Source organism: Calonectris borealis, chromosome 1 (assembly GCF_964195595.1).
Source record: "Calonectris borealis chromosome 1, bCalBor7.hap1.2, whole genome shotgun sequence".
Taxonomy (NCBI): domain Eukaryota; kingdom Metazoa; phylum Chordata; class Aves; order Procellariiformes; family Procellariidae; genus Calonectris; species Calonectris borealis.
In genome coordinates, this window is record NC_134312.1 from 186005860 (window position 1) to 186027957 (window position 22098).

General features: G+C 41.0%; 1 protein-coding gene across 7 annotated transcripts in view; it reads right to left on the reverse strand.

Annotated features, from left to right (window-relative positions):
- The window catches only part of ELF1 (E74 like ETS transcription factor 1), a 91251-nt gene that overhangs the window by 13926 nt on the left and 55227 nt on the right, over nt 1-22098 (reverse strand). For all 7 annotated transcript variants that reach the window (XM_075139208.1, XM_075139219.1, XM_075139215.1 and 4 more), the window contains exons 3-7: nt 16890-17064; nt 8669-8776; nt 7895-8059; nt 2947-3030; nt 291-483 (exon numbers count right to left, since the gene is read on the reverse strand). In XM_075139208.1, the coding sequence (XP_074995309.1) occupies nt 291-483; nt 2947-3030; nt 7895-8059; nt 8669-8776; nt 16890-17064 (725 nt within the window). The remainder of the gene's footprint in view (nt 1-290; nt 484-2946; nt 3031-7894; nt 8060-8668; nt 8777-16889; nt 17065-22098) is intronic.

The following is a 22098-nucleotide window of genomic DNA, read 5'->3' on the forward strand; positions in this document are numbered from 1 at the left end:
TGCTCCACTTGGAATCTTCAGTCTCTTACTTTGTCTGTGGCTGGCTGTGAAGATGCGGTTTTTGCAGCAGCACTGAAAATGTCTGATCTGAGACTGAAGGTGACTGATCTGGGGTTCAGGTTAGTAAGGGTTACTTTTAGTTAGCTTATTTATTTTGCCGAAATAACGTCCTCATTTCCCAAATGGATAGAATACTAACTCTTTTCTGTTGTTACACAAATTAGATGAGGCATTTAATGCATGCAAACACTAAGGCAACAAAACCAGTCTATTATTAAAAATGCACATACCTGAGAGCTCTACCCATTGTTTCATAATTCATGTCAGGTTTGTTTTTGTGTTTTCCCCACAACCTGGACACAGCCTTGGAATCTACCAGTTTGAAAATGCCCTTCTCTCTTTGAGTCCATTTGATATATTTAGGACATGTAGCTTTGTCCTGGAGCAGTGCTAGTAAGAACTCCCATAGATAAATTGTATTTCCTAAAATAAAAGTATTTCAAGACACAGGGAAAAAAAGAAAAAAAATATTAGCTGACGATATTTTATTAATCATGTAAATAATCTAAAAGTTAAGAAGCTGGTATCTTTACAAATACACTGTAATATATCAAGACTAGGAAACAGTGATGGAAGGCATGGGAAGGGATTCTTGTTAGTTATCACAATCTGGGTGCCCAAACACCCTAGCCACTGTCTGTAACCTACAGAGTCAGGTACTAGTCAACCTACAGTCACCCCATTCCAACCACCACCGTTAGACAGCATTAGTCACCTATGTGTACACTTCCCTCCTGCCTAATCCAGTTACAGAAGCAAAAACATAGCAAGGACAGCATGTGCAGGTTTCTTACGTTTCACAAAAAATGATGCTCAGTGCATCAGAAGGTGACAGGATCTCTTTTGTTAGCTTCAGTTTAACCCGGCAGCTTTTTCAACTTTAATAACCACCAGTCTGAACTTTTTTCAACAAGCGGAGGTGTTTTACAAATTAAAACCCCCATACTACTGTACTATAATCTGTATTTTGCAAATATTCAGCAAAGTCATCAGCAGTGGCAGTACAAAATGTTAACAGCTCCTTCAGCAGGTGGAAACTTGAAAATTGAGCACCCCTAGAGAAAAAACACTGCCTTTGCAACAAATGTCTCCCAGCTTACATGAAACAGTCAGCCTGTTTGCCTTCGCATACCCTGAAAGGCAAAGGTTAAGACTGCCTAAGCAAGACACAATGTCAGCCAGGAATGAGAGCATTCCAACCCACTTACCATCTAATCCAGGGTGCTTTTGTTGTAGTCTAGACTAAAAATGCTCAGTGGCATCAAGGCAGTCTGAAAATTTGTCACTGTTTAGCCACTGAAAAACACTGTGAAGAGGACTGGTCTGCTTTACTCACAGGCAGAATTTTTAACCTCCTCTGCGTCACAGCAGAAGAAGAAATATGTAGAAAACTCAGTTTCCTCCATGTATCGCACCAAATAGTTACATGGAGGGCTTGGTATTTTATCATACATGTTCTCCTTAGGGGAACACTGTGGACACTGAGAGCCAGGCAACTCTCATGATTTTCCAGCTGCTTCCCTGCCATGGCCGCTTATATTAATATCCCTCTTACTTCAATTCTATGTTCCTCAAAATGCTAAACAAATACTTTTGTGGTAGCTTTTTTCATAACAGGCAGTGGTTTCAGGCAACACACTCCTTTTTAATTCCTTCTGAATTAGCAATTTTGTAACAATGGACAAATGTGAAATATGATGTATCCTTGCTATCATCCGCAGAAACATCAGACTTCCACCTTTTAATTTTGTGGCTACCTGCTTTAATATTTTCTATTATTTCATTTGAGCATTATTTGGAGGTTCCTCTGATACTTTTCTTTCATTTTTACTTAAAAATCAGGTTTTAATTTAAAAAAAAAAAGCAGTAACAATGCATATTCAAAATTGCTGGCATTAACCTGTTAAATATCTATTGCTTGCAAACAAGTCTTTACTTCCTGTTATTGCAGAAAATCCCTCTTCAAAAGAAAAAAACCCAACATACTCATTTGTCAGTGTAGCGATTTTTCTGATTTCAAGAGAGTCTGACATCCTTATGCCACCACCTTCAGGTTTAGCTGGGCTTCTGTCCTGGCAAGTACTGCACAGCGTGCAAGCACATCAGCCCCTAGGCGTGCGTGCAGCCACTTGTGGTGACGCAGGGGAGGCTCATTTCCAGCTCCCGCTGAGCGCAGCAGAACTCGGTGGGGGCCGGGGCATCAGGCTGCCATTCAAACGCCAGCCCGGGCACGGGCGTGGGTGCTGGACCCAACAGCAAAGCAAGCGAGCTGTTGACAAAACTGACAGGCACTACTGAACAGTTCAGTCTGGAGGAAATGATTTATTGTATCAGCTATGTGGTATTTATTTCCTTCTTCCTTTTAAACACAAGAGGAATGAAAGAAGTATCAAAAACGCAAGTTTTCTGCCCAAGTCTTCAAGCTGCGTTATAACTTTCCTCAAAATTTAGGGCTTAGTACTTCCTGCTGCCAACTGGCAGCCTTGATTAGCTCCTCATGCAGAATTAGACACACACAGATGGAAAACGTTTTCAGAGATCATCTGTCAAAATAACCACAGCCCAAGAAACCCTAATACAATGCAAAGCGCTCCCCAAGACTTCACTCAAAACACTGCACCCTCTGCGGGAGCTTGAAGAGTTTCCAAGAACCTTGCTACTAACGCGACAAATACGTTATTCTCCCTTTATGTCACCAAGAAATGTTGTGCGCTAATTTTTCACTTGCCTTAAGATGAGATGTTAGCTACCTCTGAGCATAAGACCTGGTTTTACATCACAAGAAAATTAGTGAACATTTTCTTTTTACATCACAAATGTTTTCTTTTCACAGGTTCACTCAGAAACAACGTTATTTTAAAAACTTCAGTGACAACTCTGACTTACCCTTTCCATCTTTGTTTTTCTTTTTCACGGATATGTTTGGAGTTGTAGTAGGGGACTCAGGACGAGATGGTTTCGGCTTCTTCCCTGAAATAAACCACCAGTAAGTCAAACTGCAGCTTAAAAAAAAGGAAATAAAAAAGAACAAGAACCTAAAAAGGGAAGACGCTTGTTTCCCCAATTCAGAGAATTCCCCAATTCGATTTCTATTAAGTTAGGAGTTCGGTTCTACGCTGAACTTCTTCAATTTCCACAGCAGGATTGGACCCCCTATGCTCTTAGTGTACTTCTAGTAAAGATTATGCTCACTTTTCCAAAGTCCATTACCTTGGAAATCTCTGTGGCTTTTTAGGTGCTCTTAAGAGCACTTAAAACAGTAGAGATGAGAAGAATAAGCTGTTAACTGTGGGCAAGAGTTTAAGTAGGAAAAGCTAGATAAAGTACAGAGCACTATCTTGTTCACTCATCACCAAAATGGAATTTAGGTCTGATTGTTTAACAGATTGGAAGTCTCCATGACAGCTGCAAACGCTACTGTCACGTGAAGAAAACATTTTTCAGTCCTATTGTCTTTTACGCCTTTCTCAACAGTGGCTACAGGTAAAGGAAAGTCACTTGTTTGTTCAGACCAGCAGAACCAGTAACAGGCTCTGAAAAAAACACCAGTTTTTAAAGTCATAACCATGGTGGCTCTAGCTGGTGAGGAAGACTGAAAGGAAGAAGTTAGTTACAACTGATGACAAGAATGAAGAGCATTGATTTGAAAATGTTGAAAAATCAACTACCTAATCATAAGTGGAGTAAAAAATATAAGTCATGCTGAAGTATTTTTCAATATAAAACCTTGAACCTATTCCTTTAGTAGTTCTCATTCCCTGCATGTCAGCTTTTACAGGTAATGTAATTAATCATAAACCTTTAGAACTTTCTTATGAAATAAAAATTTCTCTTATCAGGTTTTGCAGGGACCCATTAGGACACTGACAATACCTAAATTATTCACGTACTACTTTGCTTTTTTGAGAGGCAGAATAGACCAAGCAGACACAGGACTCAGAGAAACGTATTTCTAGTCCAAATAACCTATTGTCATAAGTAAAGATCTAAAGAAAAATATTTTTCTTTTTCTCTATTTATTGCATTTCCAAAGAGTTTATGTTCTACAGAGGCAAGACCAATAGGCCTGTGCAATCCCGTACATTATGACGTTCCACTATTGGTTTTGTTTTTAGGAGCTGCTTTAGTAAGGAAACGGCTCTGCTGCAAAGTAAGAGTGAGGATTTTTCACTAGATCTGAAAAAAAGTGCTCAGTGCCAGCCTGCACTGTCTGCTTTGTTCTAGACTTCCAGGTATCTATAAAAAAGTCGTAAGAAACACTGGCTTGAGCACTCGCCTTTTGACATTAGCAGTCTTGCTAAGTCCACCTTTGCACCTTTATATTTCTCTCTCCGTTTTTGACAGGGCATGGGGGAAGAAGGACAGCTAGTTGAGAGAGCTACAGTGAGGCAACTCCAGTAATGCCTGGAGTCCTCTAATTTTCCTGCTTCCGTTCAGACAGGGTTCATGACTGAGGATGGGACACAAAGTTCAACCATCGTCTTGGCCAGTAATGTCTTCCTTGATTTGAATGAAGATGGGAGGGAGGAAATCCTACAATATTGTTTTTTTCATATATCATCGTATGAAAGGCTAAAGAACTACTGGAGTACATTTTTAGCAGCTTTGTTCCACTCACCATTATTGGCTGCAGAAATGTCTGCTTTCCCTAAAATGTCTAGATGAAGTCACTCTTGTATAGATCAGCTTCTACTGCACAAGAAGTCCGTCAGGGTAACTTTGGCTGAGTGCTTTTCTCCCCTTAGAGTTGTGTCATGAGAAAACTCTGTTGGGTGCTCATCTCGTTTCCCCTCTTGTACAGGTGTAAAACATATGCGATTAAGGAGTGGGGAGTGTTATTTTGATGTAATTAATTACCTTGTGTCCAAATGAGATCAGGTCTTAAAAGAAAATGAAGTGGATGAGGGCTCAATTAGGTCATGACTGAACCACTACTGGTCAACTTCAGGAAACATAAGTACCGATCACATATAATTTATGCACTTCTGATTAGGAATAACCTAGGCAAGTAAATACGAATACTACTGCTACAGCAGTTCTAGGCTCTCTTACCTCAGCCTAGACTACTTCAAGACTTCCTATATGGACAATCCTCTACCAGAAACCCATCCAAAATTAGCAATCAGTGAAGAATACGGAACTCGTTTACAGAAAGGTATTGATGCTACTGCTCTGTATCTGGGCTAGAGATACTTAGATGATGGTTTTAGACTACACTGTGAGCTATAATTTCCAGGCGCTGACTGATACCATCAAAAACACAGTTAACGAGACACACAAGATATGTTTCCTTTGTTTAAAAGAAGATGTTTTCTGAAAGCACGTTAAGCGTTAGCACGCTTCCTCCTTTGGTTCAATAGAGCATGAATTTGTTACCTTTCAGAGTACATCACTAAATTCCTTTTTAGGAGAGAATTTTACAAAGAGGAAAGATGAAGAATGTCCAAGAGCTAAGCTTTATGTGGGGCTACTGTAATTTTGTATAGCTAATTGAGTTTATAATTGGTATTTCCACTTTCCTATTTCCATGGTTGCAAAAACAATTCCAGTTAGAATTCATGCTACAAATTAATGTGATATTTAGAAAGTGAGATGTTCATCCTGATTAAATATTTTATACCTCACCAGAAAAAGTTCAATACATTTTCTTGCACTGTTTTCAGTGATTTTTGTTTAAAAAAATATAATGTATGTAAAAATATAATGAACAGTAAGTACCTAAAATATAATGTGTATATAACTTATGTGACCACTTACTGCCAGATACCTCCCATAGCAAAAACGGGACTGAAGGTATTAGTATAGCAAATTTCCAAGTTTCTTTCTCTGACATCCCTTTGTTTTTCCTATCTTTCTGATCCGAGGTTCAGCAGCTCAGTGCTCAGACATTCATGAGTACAAACATCATGCTGAACATGGGTTTGGAGTTCAGCAGATGGGTGGATACAGCTCTCCTGCTGCAGCAGTAAGGCCCACAAGGAAAGGAAGTGAAATCACTCCATCGCTTCTGGAGAACATTTTCTTGGAGGAGCTCTACTTGGCAGTGCCATTCTGGCTCAGTTAGCTAGCAACGCTCTGCACAATATAACTCGACAAGTTTAGCTGATGGGTTATATATGCTAGAAGTCTATAAAATCGTGAGGGGTATGGACAGGGCAAAATGACATGCTCCTTTGCTGTGGCATAAAACTGACCAAAGGAAGGAAAACAGATTGTACTTTAAAAAAACCCCATCCACACACTGCACATCATCCTACAGTGCACTACAAAATTAATAACATTTTGCAGTAATTGTTGTACACCAATGCCTTACAAATCCCTGGACTTTTTGAAGTAACACTTCAGCATCACTGAGACCAGACCATCTACCTCATGAAGTCTCAACTTTATCGAAAACTAGTAGTTAATGGAACACTAAGCTGATGCATCTTTTCTAGTATTTTTTCTATCCGATATAACTGTCAAAAACAAACACACAAATTTGCTGTGAAGCAACTGGTTTTCTAACCTACAGCTAGGGAGGAGGAAGGAGTGGGAGTAAGCAGAAACACAACACGAAAGAGGGTATGAAAGCATGAAGCCAAAGAGGTTAAATGTCTGGCAGACAGCGGCTCCTTGTTTTGACCCACATAGCAGCCAACATTAGAAAGAAGAAGAAAAGAACAGAACAAAACAAAAAAAAACAGTTTAAAATCCTCTTACGGTTGGTTATCTTACAGTACTGTGCACAGCACGGTAGTTTCCCCAGCAGCGCTCTCGGGGCAGCTGCTGGTAAAGCTCTCCTCCACAGCGGTTTCAGTTCAGCTTTCTTACGGGAATGGGAGACCTCCCGAACCACACCCGTCCCTACCAGACCTTGTGACATACACGGGGCTCAGGAGGCTTCCCCAAGGTTTCCACAGGACATATGCTCTCGATAACGACTCCCAACATTTGGGAGTACGATGGTTGTATTAGCAGCAAAAATGCACCCTCATTCAGCAGGAGTACGGCTGGGTAGGAGGAGTCCTGTTCTGGAAGGCTTTTTTTCCACGGGGGAACCTGTCCAAGTCCTAATGCACTGGTTCAGCCCTAGGATTAGTTCCAGAAACATAACTCTCTTGTTTTCTTTTTCTTTTTTTTTTTTTTAATTCATTGCAACAGCACCTTACATCTGCCTGCACTCCATGACTCTCCTCCACTGTAGACATCAGCTTCAGGACCTCTGACAGGGTCCATGCTGAAGCAGGGTGGGAAAACAGGAAGGTCTGACAGAAGGTCTGACTAACATCACGTAACTTCATCACTCTTTAGCACAGCACTGACTCCAATGGAACGCCACTCAGTGGACGCTGTGTAAATGTCATCTACCGCAAATGGGACTAATGCCTACTATACATGCAGCTATTTAGAAAAAAAAATTTAAACTGTTCATATTCAAGAAAAGCAAAAAAAACCCTCTCCATTCTCATCCCATATTCTGAACAGACCAAGTATCTTTATTTGAAGCTAAATAAGAACTAATGAAGGTACTTCAGCATTCATGGTAACAAAAGCTCTATAGCTTGTATTGCAATTCTTCTCTGAAGAAGAAACTATAAATAGGAACAAGCAGAGATCCATGTCTCCTGTGGTATAAGGCATCATTGCTACCTCTCCAACATCACTAGTATCTAAGCACCAGTATCTGTGCTTGCACTACCCAGTGAGAAAACACTTTCTCTGTATTTCTAGCTAAGCCCACTCAGTTATTTTGACTTGACACCCAGAATGGTTCCAGGACACCCATAGGGGAGGCGAGCATGGTACCCACTGCTCTCCCACTCCATGCCGCTGTTCTCCAGTAGCGTCTTACCTTTTTTCTTCTTTGGTTGCTCAAATTCTGGAGTCTCTGGTGATTCAGCGTAAGGATCTGGGGCTTGGTGAACTTCCACTACCTCGGGGATCCCATCAAGCGTGACTGACACGTGTGTAATAGGAGCCACCATATCGTCATCTTCAGTTGTGCCAAACATAGTTGCTTAAGGAAAACGGACAATAGGAATATTTTCACACAGCCACAGGACTTTTAAAAGCTACTTTTTACAGCAAATGTTTAAACATAGAATGAAATAAAACTATGATACTTAAGGCCTTAATGGGAGAGAAGACCAGTTCATAATGGAATATATCCACCCACAACATTTTACACAAGCAGAAGCAGTATTAAAATAGCACAATTTAATGACATAATGCACTCTACAAAAAAGCACAATTAGTTGGTGATCACACATTTTTATTCACATTTAAGACAATCTGCAGACGTATGTTCTTTTACCTTGGCAACATAAACACTCATCCTCTATCAGCCAAACAAAACACAGCAGTCTAAACAACCTTGCTTCATTCACACCCTCCCTTTGTAATTTTTGATTCTTTCCCTATCTGTCAATGTTCAACTCTGGCATGGCAATGAAATCTTTCATTGCATATACCACTGGATTTCTGATATCCAAACTACGTACATAAAGGCTATCTGGAAGCAAAATCATCTTACCCCTTCCACACAACCATGCAGCACTGAATCCCTCCTCATTTCATAAATAAACAAGGCAAATACAGACTAGATTTGATTTCATAAAAAACTTACTTATTCTTTTTTCATCCAGCATAGGACCAGGGGAGTCCATATTGAGAAGTGCTTCAGCAGCCTCAATTGTTTCCATTGTTTCATCTCCATTATGACAAGATGCTTCAACTAAAAGCAAGAGAAAGTAACTAATTCTTAACAAGCTACAAACTGGACTTAAAACTTAACATGATATTTATTCCTATTTCATTTCTAGGGAAAAAAGAAGTGGTAACCATGGTCTTCTACTAGATGAGTAGCAACAGGTTATCTGGGGAGAAAATGCACACTGCAATCATGTCATTTATTTAATACGCTACATTTTTCAGATTGTATGTATTAAAAAAAACCAGAAACAAACCCAAACACAAACCCTTTGTTTCTGCCTCATCTTTCTAACCTCTCCCTTTGCTGATCAAGCACCTGCAGTAAAACACAACACCCATGAACCCTAAGAAATACTACTACCACAAACAACATTCCAGGCAGTATCCTTTAAAAAAAAAATGTATTGCTAATTTCTTCTTATGGTGGTCCAAAGGAAGTGAATTCCATAATCAAGAGATGCTCACCAAAAATACCCTGTCATTTAGCCTGGAGGACAGACAAGAAAATATTCCACAACTTCTATTAGAGAGCACATGATCTAAAGGTATAACTGAATCCTAAACCGTTCAAATCCATGGGGATTATACGTAGGGCTAACAATACAGGTTCCAGGAACACACTGGAAAGCAAACATAAAACATGAAAAGCAATACAGAGGGTTGACAAACTTTTCAAAAATTTTGACTACTAGACAAGCCCTCATCAGTCTCATGAGGATGGTCATTAGACACATTCAAAGCTCTTGAACATTAATTAATAATTAAGGTCATGTGAAGTTACACATCAAAAAAATCCGATAAAATATCATTTCTTTCCTGACATCTAAAGCAGATTTGCAAAATAACAGCTGTCCAAGAAGATAATATTGGTTTGACTGGAGGAGTATCTTACCAGGGGATTTTTTTCAAAGTAATTGTAGCATGACAAACAAGTTAGTTGTTAGTTCCAGTAGCTGGTACCATAAACCTTTGAACTGTTTAAGACATTCTTTCAGAAATTACTCTTTGTTGGATGGAAATGCACGGGCTAGGCTTCCTTATCCTTTGCCATGAATTTGAAGCCACGTTGGGGAATTCACTTGCATCTATCAGAGTGGTACAAAGGTCTGCATTAGTATTCCCCTGCCTAGGACACCAATGAACCTCAGTTACTTTCTCAGTCTGGTAATGAGTCAGCTTCACACCCTCTCTCCCTGTGAGGAATTTTGGGTGGAGCAGTCACAAAAAAAAAAAAAAAGACAGACTGACTGACAGAGCAAGCAAAAATGCACCATAAAACACAATGCAATGACCTTGGAACATTTCTCCTTCACATAAAAGCAAGAGGTTTATGCCAGAAAGCAGAATTTCTATACTTAAAAAAAAACAAAAAAAACCCCACTGTAACAACAAAGCACCCAGCTCACTAGCACTAAACAATCACGTAATTAAAAAAACAAGCAACCAAAAAAAAAAACACCAAACAGTTTCACCCCAAATGCTTACAGCTTCAGCAGTCGTATCATTAGGTGAGGACAAAGATGAACGCAGACATTCACGCATCAGCCCTATCTCCACCACCCAGGCAGCACAGGGAGCTCAGATGCCTCCTTACCTTCTGGATTTTTTCTTGACCTTAGTCCTACCACGCCTCAAGTGTCAGAGGCTCACGCCAACGCACATTAAAGTAGACATGGGTGTTGGGAACCCCTGACCCACACAGCAATTCACCCTGTTGTCTATAGGTCCCCCTCCACATCATCTTGCACATTCAGCCAGTTCAGGACCTGTACCTTCTGGCTGACATCTCCAAAAAGGCTTAAGAAATGAGAAACGCAGAGTTGGGGAGGTGAACAGCGTGAAAAGAGACAAGGGGAGATAGTGAATATGGACTACGGTCCCTGGCTTGGGATGCCACAGAGCGAGACGGGGCAGCAAACCACTGACAATTTTGTTGTGCAGCTTGCAGGCTCAGGAGCTCAGCCGCAGAGCATCTCAGCCCCAAGAGCCGAAGAGCATCCCTAGGGAATGCCTGGCCAGCTGAGGAGAAGACTGAACCAAGTGCAGCCCATGCAGCCTGCAGGCACACCCGTGCTTGGCCTGGCAGTGCTGACTTGATTGCTTCTGGTTCTAAGTTTTATCTGGATGGGAACCTTCCATACCATCTACCAGCACAACAAGGATGTCACCCTAAATATAGGCAAATACCACTGCCAATGCAGCTGTCAACAGCTCTGACGTTGTCTGAATGGACAGGAAGGTCACCCGCCACGATCCAGCTCAGCCAAAGCCATTGAGCAGGGCTGGTTTACACTGCCACATACAATTTAAAAGCCAGCAGTGGTACTCCCTGATTCTCAGTGCTGCAGGCGGGGAGGAGGGAGCAGCCGCTGTTTGCTTTTTCCCTGGCGAGAGCTGTACGAGGAGCAAACCCTCCTGCTTGCTTTCAGGTGCTGAGGTGATGAAGCAGAGTCAATTCTTCACTCTCAATAATGGCAGGCGAGGCAGAGGTTGCCAGCTTTACACCACTGTTACACCACGTGGCCAAAAATCAACCATCCATATCCAAGACTAATGAAAGGAACTTATAACAGTCATAAATAATGTAAACACAGAAATTAATATAATTTGATGCTCATAAAAAACATAAGGAGTGCCAGCTATCTGTCTATCCACAGAAACAAAATGGCAAAAATAAGTTTCTTAAGAACATTAAGGCCCTTGCTAACACCCTTCAAGCCTCTTCTTAGATGAGAGGCTCAAGGTGGTTTGAGCCAAATTTATATTTCCCTGTTACTGAAAAAACTAGGGCTGTGGTTCTTCCTCCCATCTCTGCCCCTGGTTCATGATCCAAACTCCTACCACTTAACACAAGTCAGGCTTAATGCTTTTTTGACCATGTAGCGAGACAATTCAGTTTTATAAAGTGGCTCAAAAGAAGTTTTTTGGGTTTTGCTGGGTTAGCAAGTTGAATTACAAGAACTCAAGAGCTCAATGTGTGGGGTACCGCACAGAAGAGATGGAGCACCACCTCTCTGTCCTTCTGCAGCAAGATGCTAATTCGCATCACTCAACTTGAGCCAGTGCTTGGAGATAACCAACTCAACTACCAAACGCAAGTTGGGTGTCTGTCGTTTTAGTTTTCCTCTGAATGTTGCAGAAAGGTATTCCAATCACTGGCAGTTATGATACAGTCACAAATTTAAGAATTAGGATGAAATAGCTTATATGTTACACTTTGGCAAAGTCAGAGCTGAAAGAATGGTGGTGGGGGAGGTCATTTCTGAGAAGCATCGGATTTCAAATGTTATCTTAAACAGGCAGAAACTTCAAAAAAAAAGAAAAGGAAAAAAGAGGGGAAAAAAGAAAAAAGAGGGAAAGAAAAAAGGAAAAGGGGAAAAAGAGGGAAGGAAAAAAGGAAAAAAGAGGGAAAGAAAAATGGAAAAGGAAAAGGGGGGGGAGAAAAAAGGAAAAAAAAAGGAAAAAAAAAGGGGGGAGAAGAAAAAAAGGGGGGGGGGGCGGAACCACACCCAAAAGTAACTTCATTTTTTTCCCAGGGTACTCTACAATTTCTTGTTTATCTGAGCAAGCCACAAATGTAAGCCTCTGTATCTGCCCGCTAATTACAACCCAGTTACTGCGAATCCAGGTTCGCTATGAATCAGCGCTCGCCGTTAGCGCAAGGCCTGCCCAAACACAGCTTTCTGCTCTTCTCACCTGGCGGAGAAGGAAACTCCGCTGGAAGCTGGAAGCTCCCCGCCTCACTCCAAAGTCCTGCTTGCCCTACTCCTGCCTCGCGTCTTTTTTTTGAAAGCTTTACATCCATCTCAGCGATCTCACCCCACTCCCGTTGCTTCCCCAGTGGCCAGCAGCTCCAGAGAATGGACAACAGGAGTCCTTGTCCGGGACAAGATAAGGGCTGTACTAGTCACACCTGTTTTTAAATTCAGTGCTGGTTTTACTATAGACAAAAACAGGGACTGCAGACTGTTAACTGACACTGGGAAACTGAGTTGAAGAACACAGGTATTTCAGGAGACCCATGCATCACCCTTCATTTTCTTTTTTAAATAAGGTTTTAAAATTTGTAAGAAAAATAATCTCATCGGGAAGCTATATGAAAAAACCCTCCCTGTTTTTAAACAGATGCTACGTGCAGCAGTGAATAATTTCTTTACAAAGTAACTGAAACCATACCTGTTTGTTTTTTTTTTTTTTTACAATTGGCATCTCGTCAACTCAAAATCCTCATGGATTAACACTATGAAGTTCAGTTTCCACCTAACTACTCCTTTGGATTTCTCTGTAGCATCATAAATGATCACCGAACCCACTGAGTTTGTGCAGGACTGCAGCACCTAACATCTCTTAGCCTTCATTCTCCTACCTGACCGGCTTGGTTTGTGCCATGAACACTAGAGCTTCACCAAATGTACAAGCCAAATGCTACTGAACTTCAAAATGCTGTAAAATAATTTCTGAACTGGTTATTGAGCACCATTATCGATCTATGAAAATGCACACTTCCATGCTCCCAATTCAGACTAAGGCACAGGGCATCTAAGTGCAAATTTTCTGTCCCTCCTCCCTCATCTCCATAAACCATCTCAGTGCAGCTGCTTCCCTGATCCCATTAAAACAACGCCAGAACAGGTGAGTCGCAAAATGACAGTTTGATTAACTGTTATTTTTCTAAATTAAATTGGCCAGCCATGGCAAAGTTTAAAAAAAAAAACAAAAACAAAAACAAATTTTAAAAAAAGTTTTCAGGAAGTTACATAATCCAATTAGTTCCTCCTTCCTATGCATCTTATAACCATAATTAGTCACATTAAGAAGGTAAATAAAGTGTAGCAAATTTTACCATCTGACAAGTTGACCTAGAATTTATTCTGCACAAAACATTATCCCCTGTATTTTTCAGAGGAAAAAAAAAAAACAATTCAATATTCCCTTTAGAGATAAAACTTAATTCAAAGCCAAATGCTCCAATTTATTTTCTTAATCACCCTTTACTACATGACGGTTAATCATTTAAAGTCCCATAATACTGGCAACAAAGTGACTACATAAATTGCCATCACAGTTTTTCCAGGGAAAAGTACTTTTAAAGAGGAGGGTGATAAGACAAGTCTGCCTATTCATTATAAAAAAATTAAAAGTGTGAGCATTAATGTAACTAAAAAGCTGGTTGTTAGCCATCTTTCATCAGGGTTTCACACGAAACAGATGCTGTTCTTCGTTTTCTGCAGGTTAAAATTTATACTACAGGTAAGTAATCACCGACATGCAATAGCTGAAGCTACATCCTATACATGGAAAAACCTACCAGCATCCATCATAGAATCATAGATTCGTTTAGGTTGGAAAAGACCTTTAAATCATCAAGTCCCTAAAAACTAATTGCTTCAGTTTCAGGAGACCTACTGCTAATTTCTGTTAGTTTAGGAGAAAAGAGAAGCTTAACATACGACAGAGTCATAAAACAGTACTGAAAAACTGGTAACTTAAAAAAAAACCAAATCCTGCATATTAAGCAGCCATTTCTCTGTAATGTTTAGTCACAAATGATGGTGGTTTCAGTTTCGTTTTGCTGTGAACTTCAGTCTTAGGAATATTTTAATCTGGCATTAGTACAGTCTTTATAATGTCTGATCCTTTCTCAAAGGCATAACGTGGAAGTAACTGAGAAGACTGGTACAAACTTCAAAGAGCAAAACAACGCATTTCACTGCTGAGACCAAACATACCCCATGAAAAAAATCAAGATGGGAACTTCAAAGAAGGGAGGAAAAAAAAAGCAGCTGAAAAATAGAGTAGGTGGGAAATTTCAGTTACGATTAGCCCCATTGCAGAGGCAGCCTACGGCAAGCCATGCTCGAACCAGGTCTCTTCCAAGGCAGCCTTGCCGTTCAAACGGGCAGCTGCAGCCGCAGCCAACGCTTGCCTGCAGCGGGCAGGGTGGTGACAGGGGCTCCTTCCCCAATGTCCTCTCCTCACCTCCTGCTGGGTGCCTTCACACCCCAGGGCCCCCGAATTCTCTCCCACTTGAGTCGGGTAGGATGGGTCCCTGCCAGAAACCGGCGGCTGAGCAGGAGCTTTCAAGCAGCGGCACTGGCCCCTGCCCGGCCAGGGCTCAGCCAGCACTGCAAAACCAGGCACTTTCCTTTCCAAGGAAACCCACAGCATGCACAATAGCTAGCAGGACGGAGAGTGTGGAACAGATAATTAGTTAATGTCTCCTTCACAACAATAATCTCTGCAAAGTGGCAGCTCCAGTTTTCTAAGGACTTTGCCTTTAAAGAAAACCAGATTGCTTGAACTACAATGGATGATGGGAACAATACCGTACTTGTCTGCCTCCAAAGTATCCCAGAAACCCTTGGAGCCCATCAGTTACAAGGATTACATATTTTCAGTCTCTGGCAGCAATCTGCAATCCCTTCTCATGTGACCAGTTAAAAAAAAATGTTAACAAGAGCATTCACAAAAGTGGAGTTTCACAATTACTCATGCAAGTAAAAATTCACACACAATATATTACAGTGAATATGGATTCATAAAAATGATCCGCTATGAAAAATTCACACAGCCACATTAAGTGGTGCTTAAGTAACACACTGAGGAATTGCCAGTTGCAGTGTGAATAATTAACATGAATAGCAAGTGAATAGTTGGCAAGAGGTCTCAACTTGAAATAATGTTTAAGTATGTAAAACCTTCTTGAATAATCAGCTAACTTATTTGTACGGTCACAGTCTGTTCACAGATAATTTGCTACTAAGAAAAAAAAAAAGGAGCCATATTTATCAGATAAAACCATTTACTGAGAACAGCTCATGTCAATTTATTCTGTGAACTGTTCCTCATGTCAAGTTTTGTAGAGTTTTTGTTTTGCTTTTGGTGCTAAAAGATTGTATCAGAGTATGCCTTTGGAAATAATGTCAAAAGCATGATTGAAAACAGCAAGCTGTCTCCAGCCCTGGAGACAGTCCAGGTGTGGAACCTAATGGCTGAAAGGAGACAGAGAAACAGATCCTCACTCTGTGAAGTGTCTACCCCACCTTTCAGACTGGTTCTGCAAAAATGTTTCAAATGCCTGCATTCGGTGAGGGGTTGTTTTTTAAAAAATGTGACATGTCTTTGAGTTTTCCTCTTGAGAATTGTTTTCTCTTTGGGGCTACCTTTTCTAACAGAATTTACACAGAACATCTGTATTTTAGGTGTTAATCATAGAATCATAGAATCATAGAATCATACAGGTTGGAAAAGACCTCTAAGATCATCGTGTCCAACCGTCAACCCAACACCACCATGCCCACTACACCATGTCCCTAAGGGCCTCATCTAAACGTCTTTTAAATACCTCCAGGGATGGTGACTCCACCACTTCCCTGGGCAGCCTGTTCCAAGGCCTGACCACTCTTTCAGTAAAAAAATTTTTCCTAATGTTCAATCTAAACCTCCCTTGGCACAACTTGAGGCCATTTCCTCTTGTCCTATCGCTAGTTACTTGGGAGAAGAGACCAACACCCACCTCGCTACACCCTCCTTTCAGGTAGTTGTAGAGTGCGATGAGGTCTCCCCTCAGCCTCCTCTTCTCCAGGCTAAACAACCCCAGTTCCCTCAGCCGCTCCTCATAAGACTTGTGCTCCAGGCCCTTCACCAGCTTCTCTAATCATTATTAGAGATCCAAAACGCATACTATGCTGAGCATACATACACCAGTAAGTCACGCTAACGTGCACATTTTATGGCTAAATGTATACCCTCAGGAAGCTAAAAGCAGTACATCTACTCGAGCTGCATATTCCTGCTTTTTGGTATGTACGTTTACTTTGGTATGTACCAACCATTAAATAAGAGCAAACAAATCATATGAAGAGCAAAGAAAAATCTTGTTGGTACTCCGAGCAGGACTCTGTCTTAATCTCTGTTGATGGATGAAACTCTTCACCATTATCAGCTGTGCAGCTGGGATTGCAAGCCACCTGCTAATGGTATTAATGTCATTTTCTGTGTCTTGTACAGAATTAACAGCATTCAGTGCTACTATAATTTTGTCTCCTGCTGTTTTTTGCCATTAAGCTTTTTCCACCATTAGCCACAGCCATCTTCGTGCAAAAACGTGGCACAGAAATGTTTTTATTGCCAACCTGTGAGGGTGATATCATCATCTTCTATGATCTGCTCTTCTGCAACGTCCAAGGAGCTCTCAGTGATCATGTCACTAGGTTCATCCACGCAGGTTAAGCCAGAGTAGTTGTGGAGGAGGTCTGCGCTAGGAACATGCTCCACGATGACAGCAGGGAAAATAGATGGATCACCAAGCTGAGGGGTGGAAAAAAGAAAAATAGTAGTTAGAGTACATCCAATCTAACCACTTACTGATTAATACTTCAAGATACTTCATGACTTGAATATTAGACTGACAGGAGGGAGTACCAAAAAAAGAGATGATTTTTAGCACATAAAACCAAGCAGCAGCAGTGTCCCACTATGCACCAGAGGCTGAATATCACTGTAGTACCTAATATATTGACTTTACTCCAGCAGGTAATACCAGACTCCGATGACACTATTTTGCAGCATAAAAGCTGTAGAGAGCTGTACAGTAAATGCTAAACTTTGCTGGCAGTAATACTGGGCAAGCAACTTGCTGCAAGCACCTTAATCTTCTGCTCTTCCCGTCAAGCTGTGGCTGTCAGGACTGGATGAAGCTTTCACAGGCACCAAGTTTCCCACAAGACACTAGTTGAAGATCCCTGTTTTAAGGGATACTTGTTACAAGAGCAAGGGGTGTAACAGGGAGTGCTTGATACACATGCCGTAATACTCTCCCTCTCTAATTCTTATGGCTTTAGTCACTTGACATTACTCGCCCCGCTTTTCTTCCCAAGTCTGCTTTCAGACATATTCTGCCTCGATAGTTATTTTGCATCAGATGCAGAAGAAAAGAGGCAGCTGGGAAAACAGAAGTCAAGCTGACCAGTAATAATAATAAGATGCACACCCTCTGAAAAGGCAACCATTCAACAGGAAGAGGTTTTCAGAAAATACCGTTTACTACAGACACAGTATTTTCCAAAGCGAGCCTTTTGAAATGTCATTTGCAGGAAGAAAGTCATAGCTCATGATAGCAGAGTAGACTCAAAGAAAGTCTAGTGTAACTCTAAGGCTCTCTCACTATAAAAATAAATCACATTATGAATGTGGCAAGCCTAAAAACAAGAAAACAAACCAAAAAGTTGCTAAAACATGTTTCTGAGAAAACCAGTATATGTACATTTTGTCTTACCCTCCTCAGAAGAGCACAGATATGCACGGATCAAGCAGGTTTTTTTATTTAACCACAAAAGAAAAAAAAAAACAACCATACGATTATGAGCTTGCTTAGGGATTGTTCACATCTCACAATCTTGCCACTACGCACACCACCAGCAAAAGAAAATGGTATCAGAGCTATTGGCTCAACACAGACAACAGCTATGGGAGTAAGCCTCTCCTAGGGAAGAGTCTGGAACGCAAGTACTGAAAGTAGAAAGCGCAATTAGAAGTTTTAAAAGGCAGTAATTATGACTTTAAATTGCTCTGTGTTTTGTAAAACATGTCTGAGCAACAACTGTGGTAAAGGGCAATCAGGAAAAAAGGAAGAACTAAGAAACAAAAGTAGTATTTCCATGGGCTTCTATCATGGACAGCCTGCTAAACAACAAAAAAACCACCAACAAAACCAAATGCAAAAAACCCACAAATAACCTACCTACTTTACCAAACATAATCTTCAAAATAGAGGAACACGGTATGAGATCAATAAAAATGAACAAAGGGCAGACCAGTTAAGGCCCTCTCGTGCGATCACGTTGCCAGATGACAGACTGTGCTGGTTTTGGCTGGGATAGAGTCAAGCAATGGGACAGCTTCTACCCCACACCTTTGTGGCCACCTCTTTCCGAGGCTACATCTTGCTTGGGCTGAGAAACCGGGAACCACTGGTGGCCAAGAGGTCTCTGCTGTTCCTCAGAAAGCATCATGTTCACATTGTGCATCCTGTTTGTTTACTGATCCTAACATCCCAGATGCTATTTGCTTCCAGGCAAGAGTAAACAAAGAGATTTGATTAAATAAAAGCCAAATCAGTAAAAAAGATAAAGCACTGTAAAGAGAGAAGAAAAATAAAATACTGTGTGCATTAAAAAAGGTTTTATTTTCAACAATATGTTCCAGAAACCAGAAGGAAGATGGTCTGTTGCAGCCTCATTACCAAGATAAAATTCATGCTACAAAAATAGTTTAAGCAATTTCAGTAATATGCCACTGTATTTAACTTTTGGGATGAAGTTACATATATTGTATGCCCATATACTTAACTACATTAAAAAAAAATAAAAAAAGTATTACATATGACACTCCACTAAGGCTCCTGTCACCTGCAAGCTTTGCAAGTACCTGTTCAATATTTTCCTGAGCAGGTAAAAACTATGGATTTTAGGTAGGGAAGAAGCAAGTCTTCTCATCCTGCTCTAGCTCATAGACACTAAGGGTAAAGTACATCTCACCTAACTTCAGACAGCTGCGGTGCAAATACTTGGACTTGAGGTCATAACCCCAGGTTTCCTTCAGAGCCAACAGAGAGAAATGGGTATTTCTAGGGCACGATTTCCCTGCCCAGTTTTAGGCTCCTGTGCTACGATAGGATGAATCATGCCCTAAAAACGCCTATTCCTCTCCGTTGACTATAAAAGGGTGGAGGCTTTGGGGTGTCTATTTCTGATGTAGGCGTCCGTATCCTACACGCTCATCGGCTAATGGCCAGCTGCCTCCCCACCACGTCTTTGAAGTGAGGCGCTCCTTCCTCCCTGCTTCCGCCATTGCACCAGCTCGATAGCTGCAGCGTCTGCAGCAACATATCGAGTTGCCTGTGCTTAGGATAAGCCTCACGTTAGCTTCTTCTGGATAAAAAAATGACTCTGGCTCAGCACCATCCTTCTCTAATGACTGACATTCACGTCCACTGACTTGGCCTCTGAGAGGCAAAACCACCTCCAGCACTGCTGTTATTCTTGGGGACGAGTCATAAAAAACTGTTTCAGAATAATAAATGAAACACAGATAAAACCAACCCATTGTCACACATTTTCAGCTCAGTTTCTCAAAGCCCTATTTATATTACACCCTACTCGTCACTCTGCTGTGAAACCTAATTACAAAAGCCCAAGCATCCATGTGTTACTGAAACACACTTCACCGCTGACTGAAATGTTTCCCGTGGTACCGAGTAGTGCTGCTGCCACGCATTTCAGCAGCAGTTGGTTGATCCGCATGATCAGATGTGATTTGCTCTGCAAGGTTAAACTGTATTTTAACCATGTCTAGAAACAACCATCATACACATACTCCGACACGGTCACCATGTCTGTCTCGAGGCAGAGAAACCCCCATGGCAGGGGAATTACCCTGTCGTTTGAACTTGGCGCCGGACCGTCCAAGGAGCTGGCTGACACACTACGCTTCCGAAAGGTAAGAGACGAACAGAAAAGCATTCACTCATGGTAAGACACTTTAAATGTGGTTTTCTTTAAATTAACAACAGTTTTGAACTGGAAGAGTCAGAGTAAATATCACTTCTTGTGGCCTTTTATTTTAAAACCATTGTTACACCTGCTTCCAACTCATACCTTATAGAGGTACAATGTATGGATTTTCCTTCCTGCCACGGATGTGAAAAGGAAAGGCTGGAACAAATATACAATACGCTTTCAGCGAGAAAAGCATTCACGCAATTGCAAACAAACCTAATTTGAAATGCATTTTTGCGGAAACCGTCGTCACTTTTTTGTACAATATTTGCAGTTGGTTATGATTTCATTAACAAGTATTTCATTCAGTTTTAAAAGCTACTACTAATGTATGCTGATGTTTATATGACTGTTGAGAGGTAAAATCTCACCTCAGTACTTCTATAATGTTCTTGATATCATTGAAAGCGCCTGAATCCCAATTGAGAGCCAAGCTAAAGCTTCCTGTAGCTCTGCTGTTGTATGACACAGGAATACCTCTGTACACATTTAGAACTGCAGAAGAGCCCGTGTTTACTACGGCTCCCTTTGATGCTAGTGTGTAATGAGAATTACACACAGGGAAAACATTAAATTAAGGACTAGAAGGTAGTGACTCAATTAAGACAAATTAAATTACCTCTCTAATAGCAAGATCACAAAATAATTTATTTCTAATACAAACGTGGTTCTACATGCACTAACAAAAAGGAAGAGTGCAAAGTATCCCAAAATTAAAAAAACAGTCCCGAATTAAAGTGTCGGCAATGATTTTCAAGAAGTCAATACGTAAATCCATAGAAGAACAATTTGTGTATTTCTTCCTTTTGCCTACTTCTGCTGCTTCATTTTTCTCATGCAAAATATAGTTAAAATATGACACCCTATCTCTGCCAAAGCTTTGGCTTGGCTTCAACACATCTCCCATGTCTGCTGGACACACAAAGGAGTTGAGCTACTGCTGAAATCTGCCAAAGTCTTAGACACCAAATTCCTCACTGTCTACAAACCTGTCCTGTAGACAAACCTTTAACAATTCGGAGGAGTGCAAAGCTTCAGACAGATGCTGAAGTCCACGGAAGGTCCCACAAGCAGGTCCCTGAAAGCATCGGTCATGCTCCATGACCCCCTGAAAACTGAACCCTGCCCTCCTCTGGGAGCCAAAAGCAGCAATCTTCCTTCCTGCTCTCAGATTCTTCTTGGGTGTTTGACATGCTGACAAGGTGTTTCTTTTTTTCTCTGAGAATTTTCTCATCAGCTGTCACCAACTGACAGAAGATCAAAACACCATCCTGGTTGTGGAAATGGAAAATAAGGAAGAGGATTTCTTCTGCCCTGGAGGTACTGTCTTCTGATACTACAAGTCCTCTAAGGAAGAAAACTTGTCCCAGGAATATGGTGACTAGCTTCTAACTGGTGTGGAATAAATTTCGTGCAAGTGAGTAATGGGTGGGAAGAAAGGCATGCAAGAGAGAGGAGCAGGGAAAAGCCACGTGGGGGGAAAAAAAAAAAAAAGAGAAAGAAACCTCAGGAGAAAAAAAATGGCTTTTTAACAGAGCAACAGAATTCAGACTTGCGATACAGTTGGCCATTTATTTTTAAAAAAAAACCTAAACAAAGCTAGGCAAAGTGACCTTGGTAACCAGAAAATGGGCTTCAGTTTTCTCTTGCTGAAGGTTCCTGTGCCAACAGCAGAGGCAGCCTCTTGACTTTAAAGGCATTCCCATGGCCAGCACCTGAGAAATTACCAAACTTCACAGACGGATGCTGGAAGCAGATAAATGCCGCTTGCTTTCCTGGGGAGACA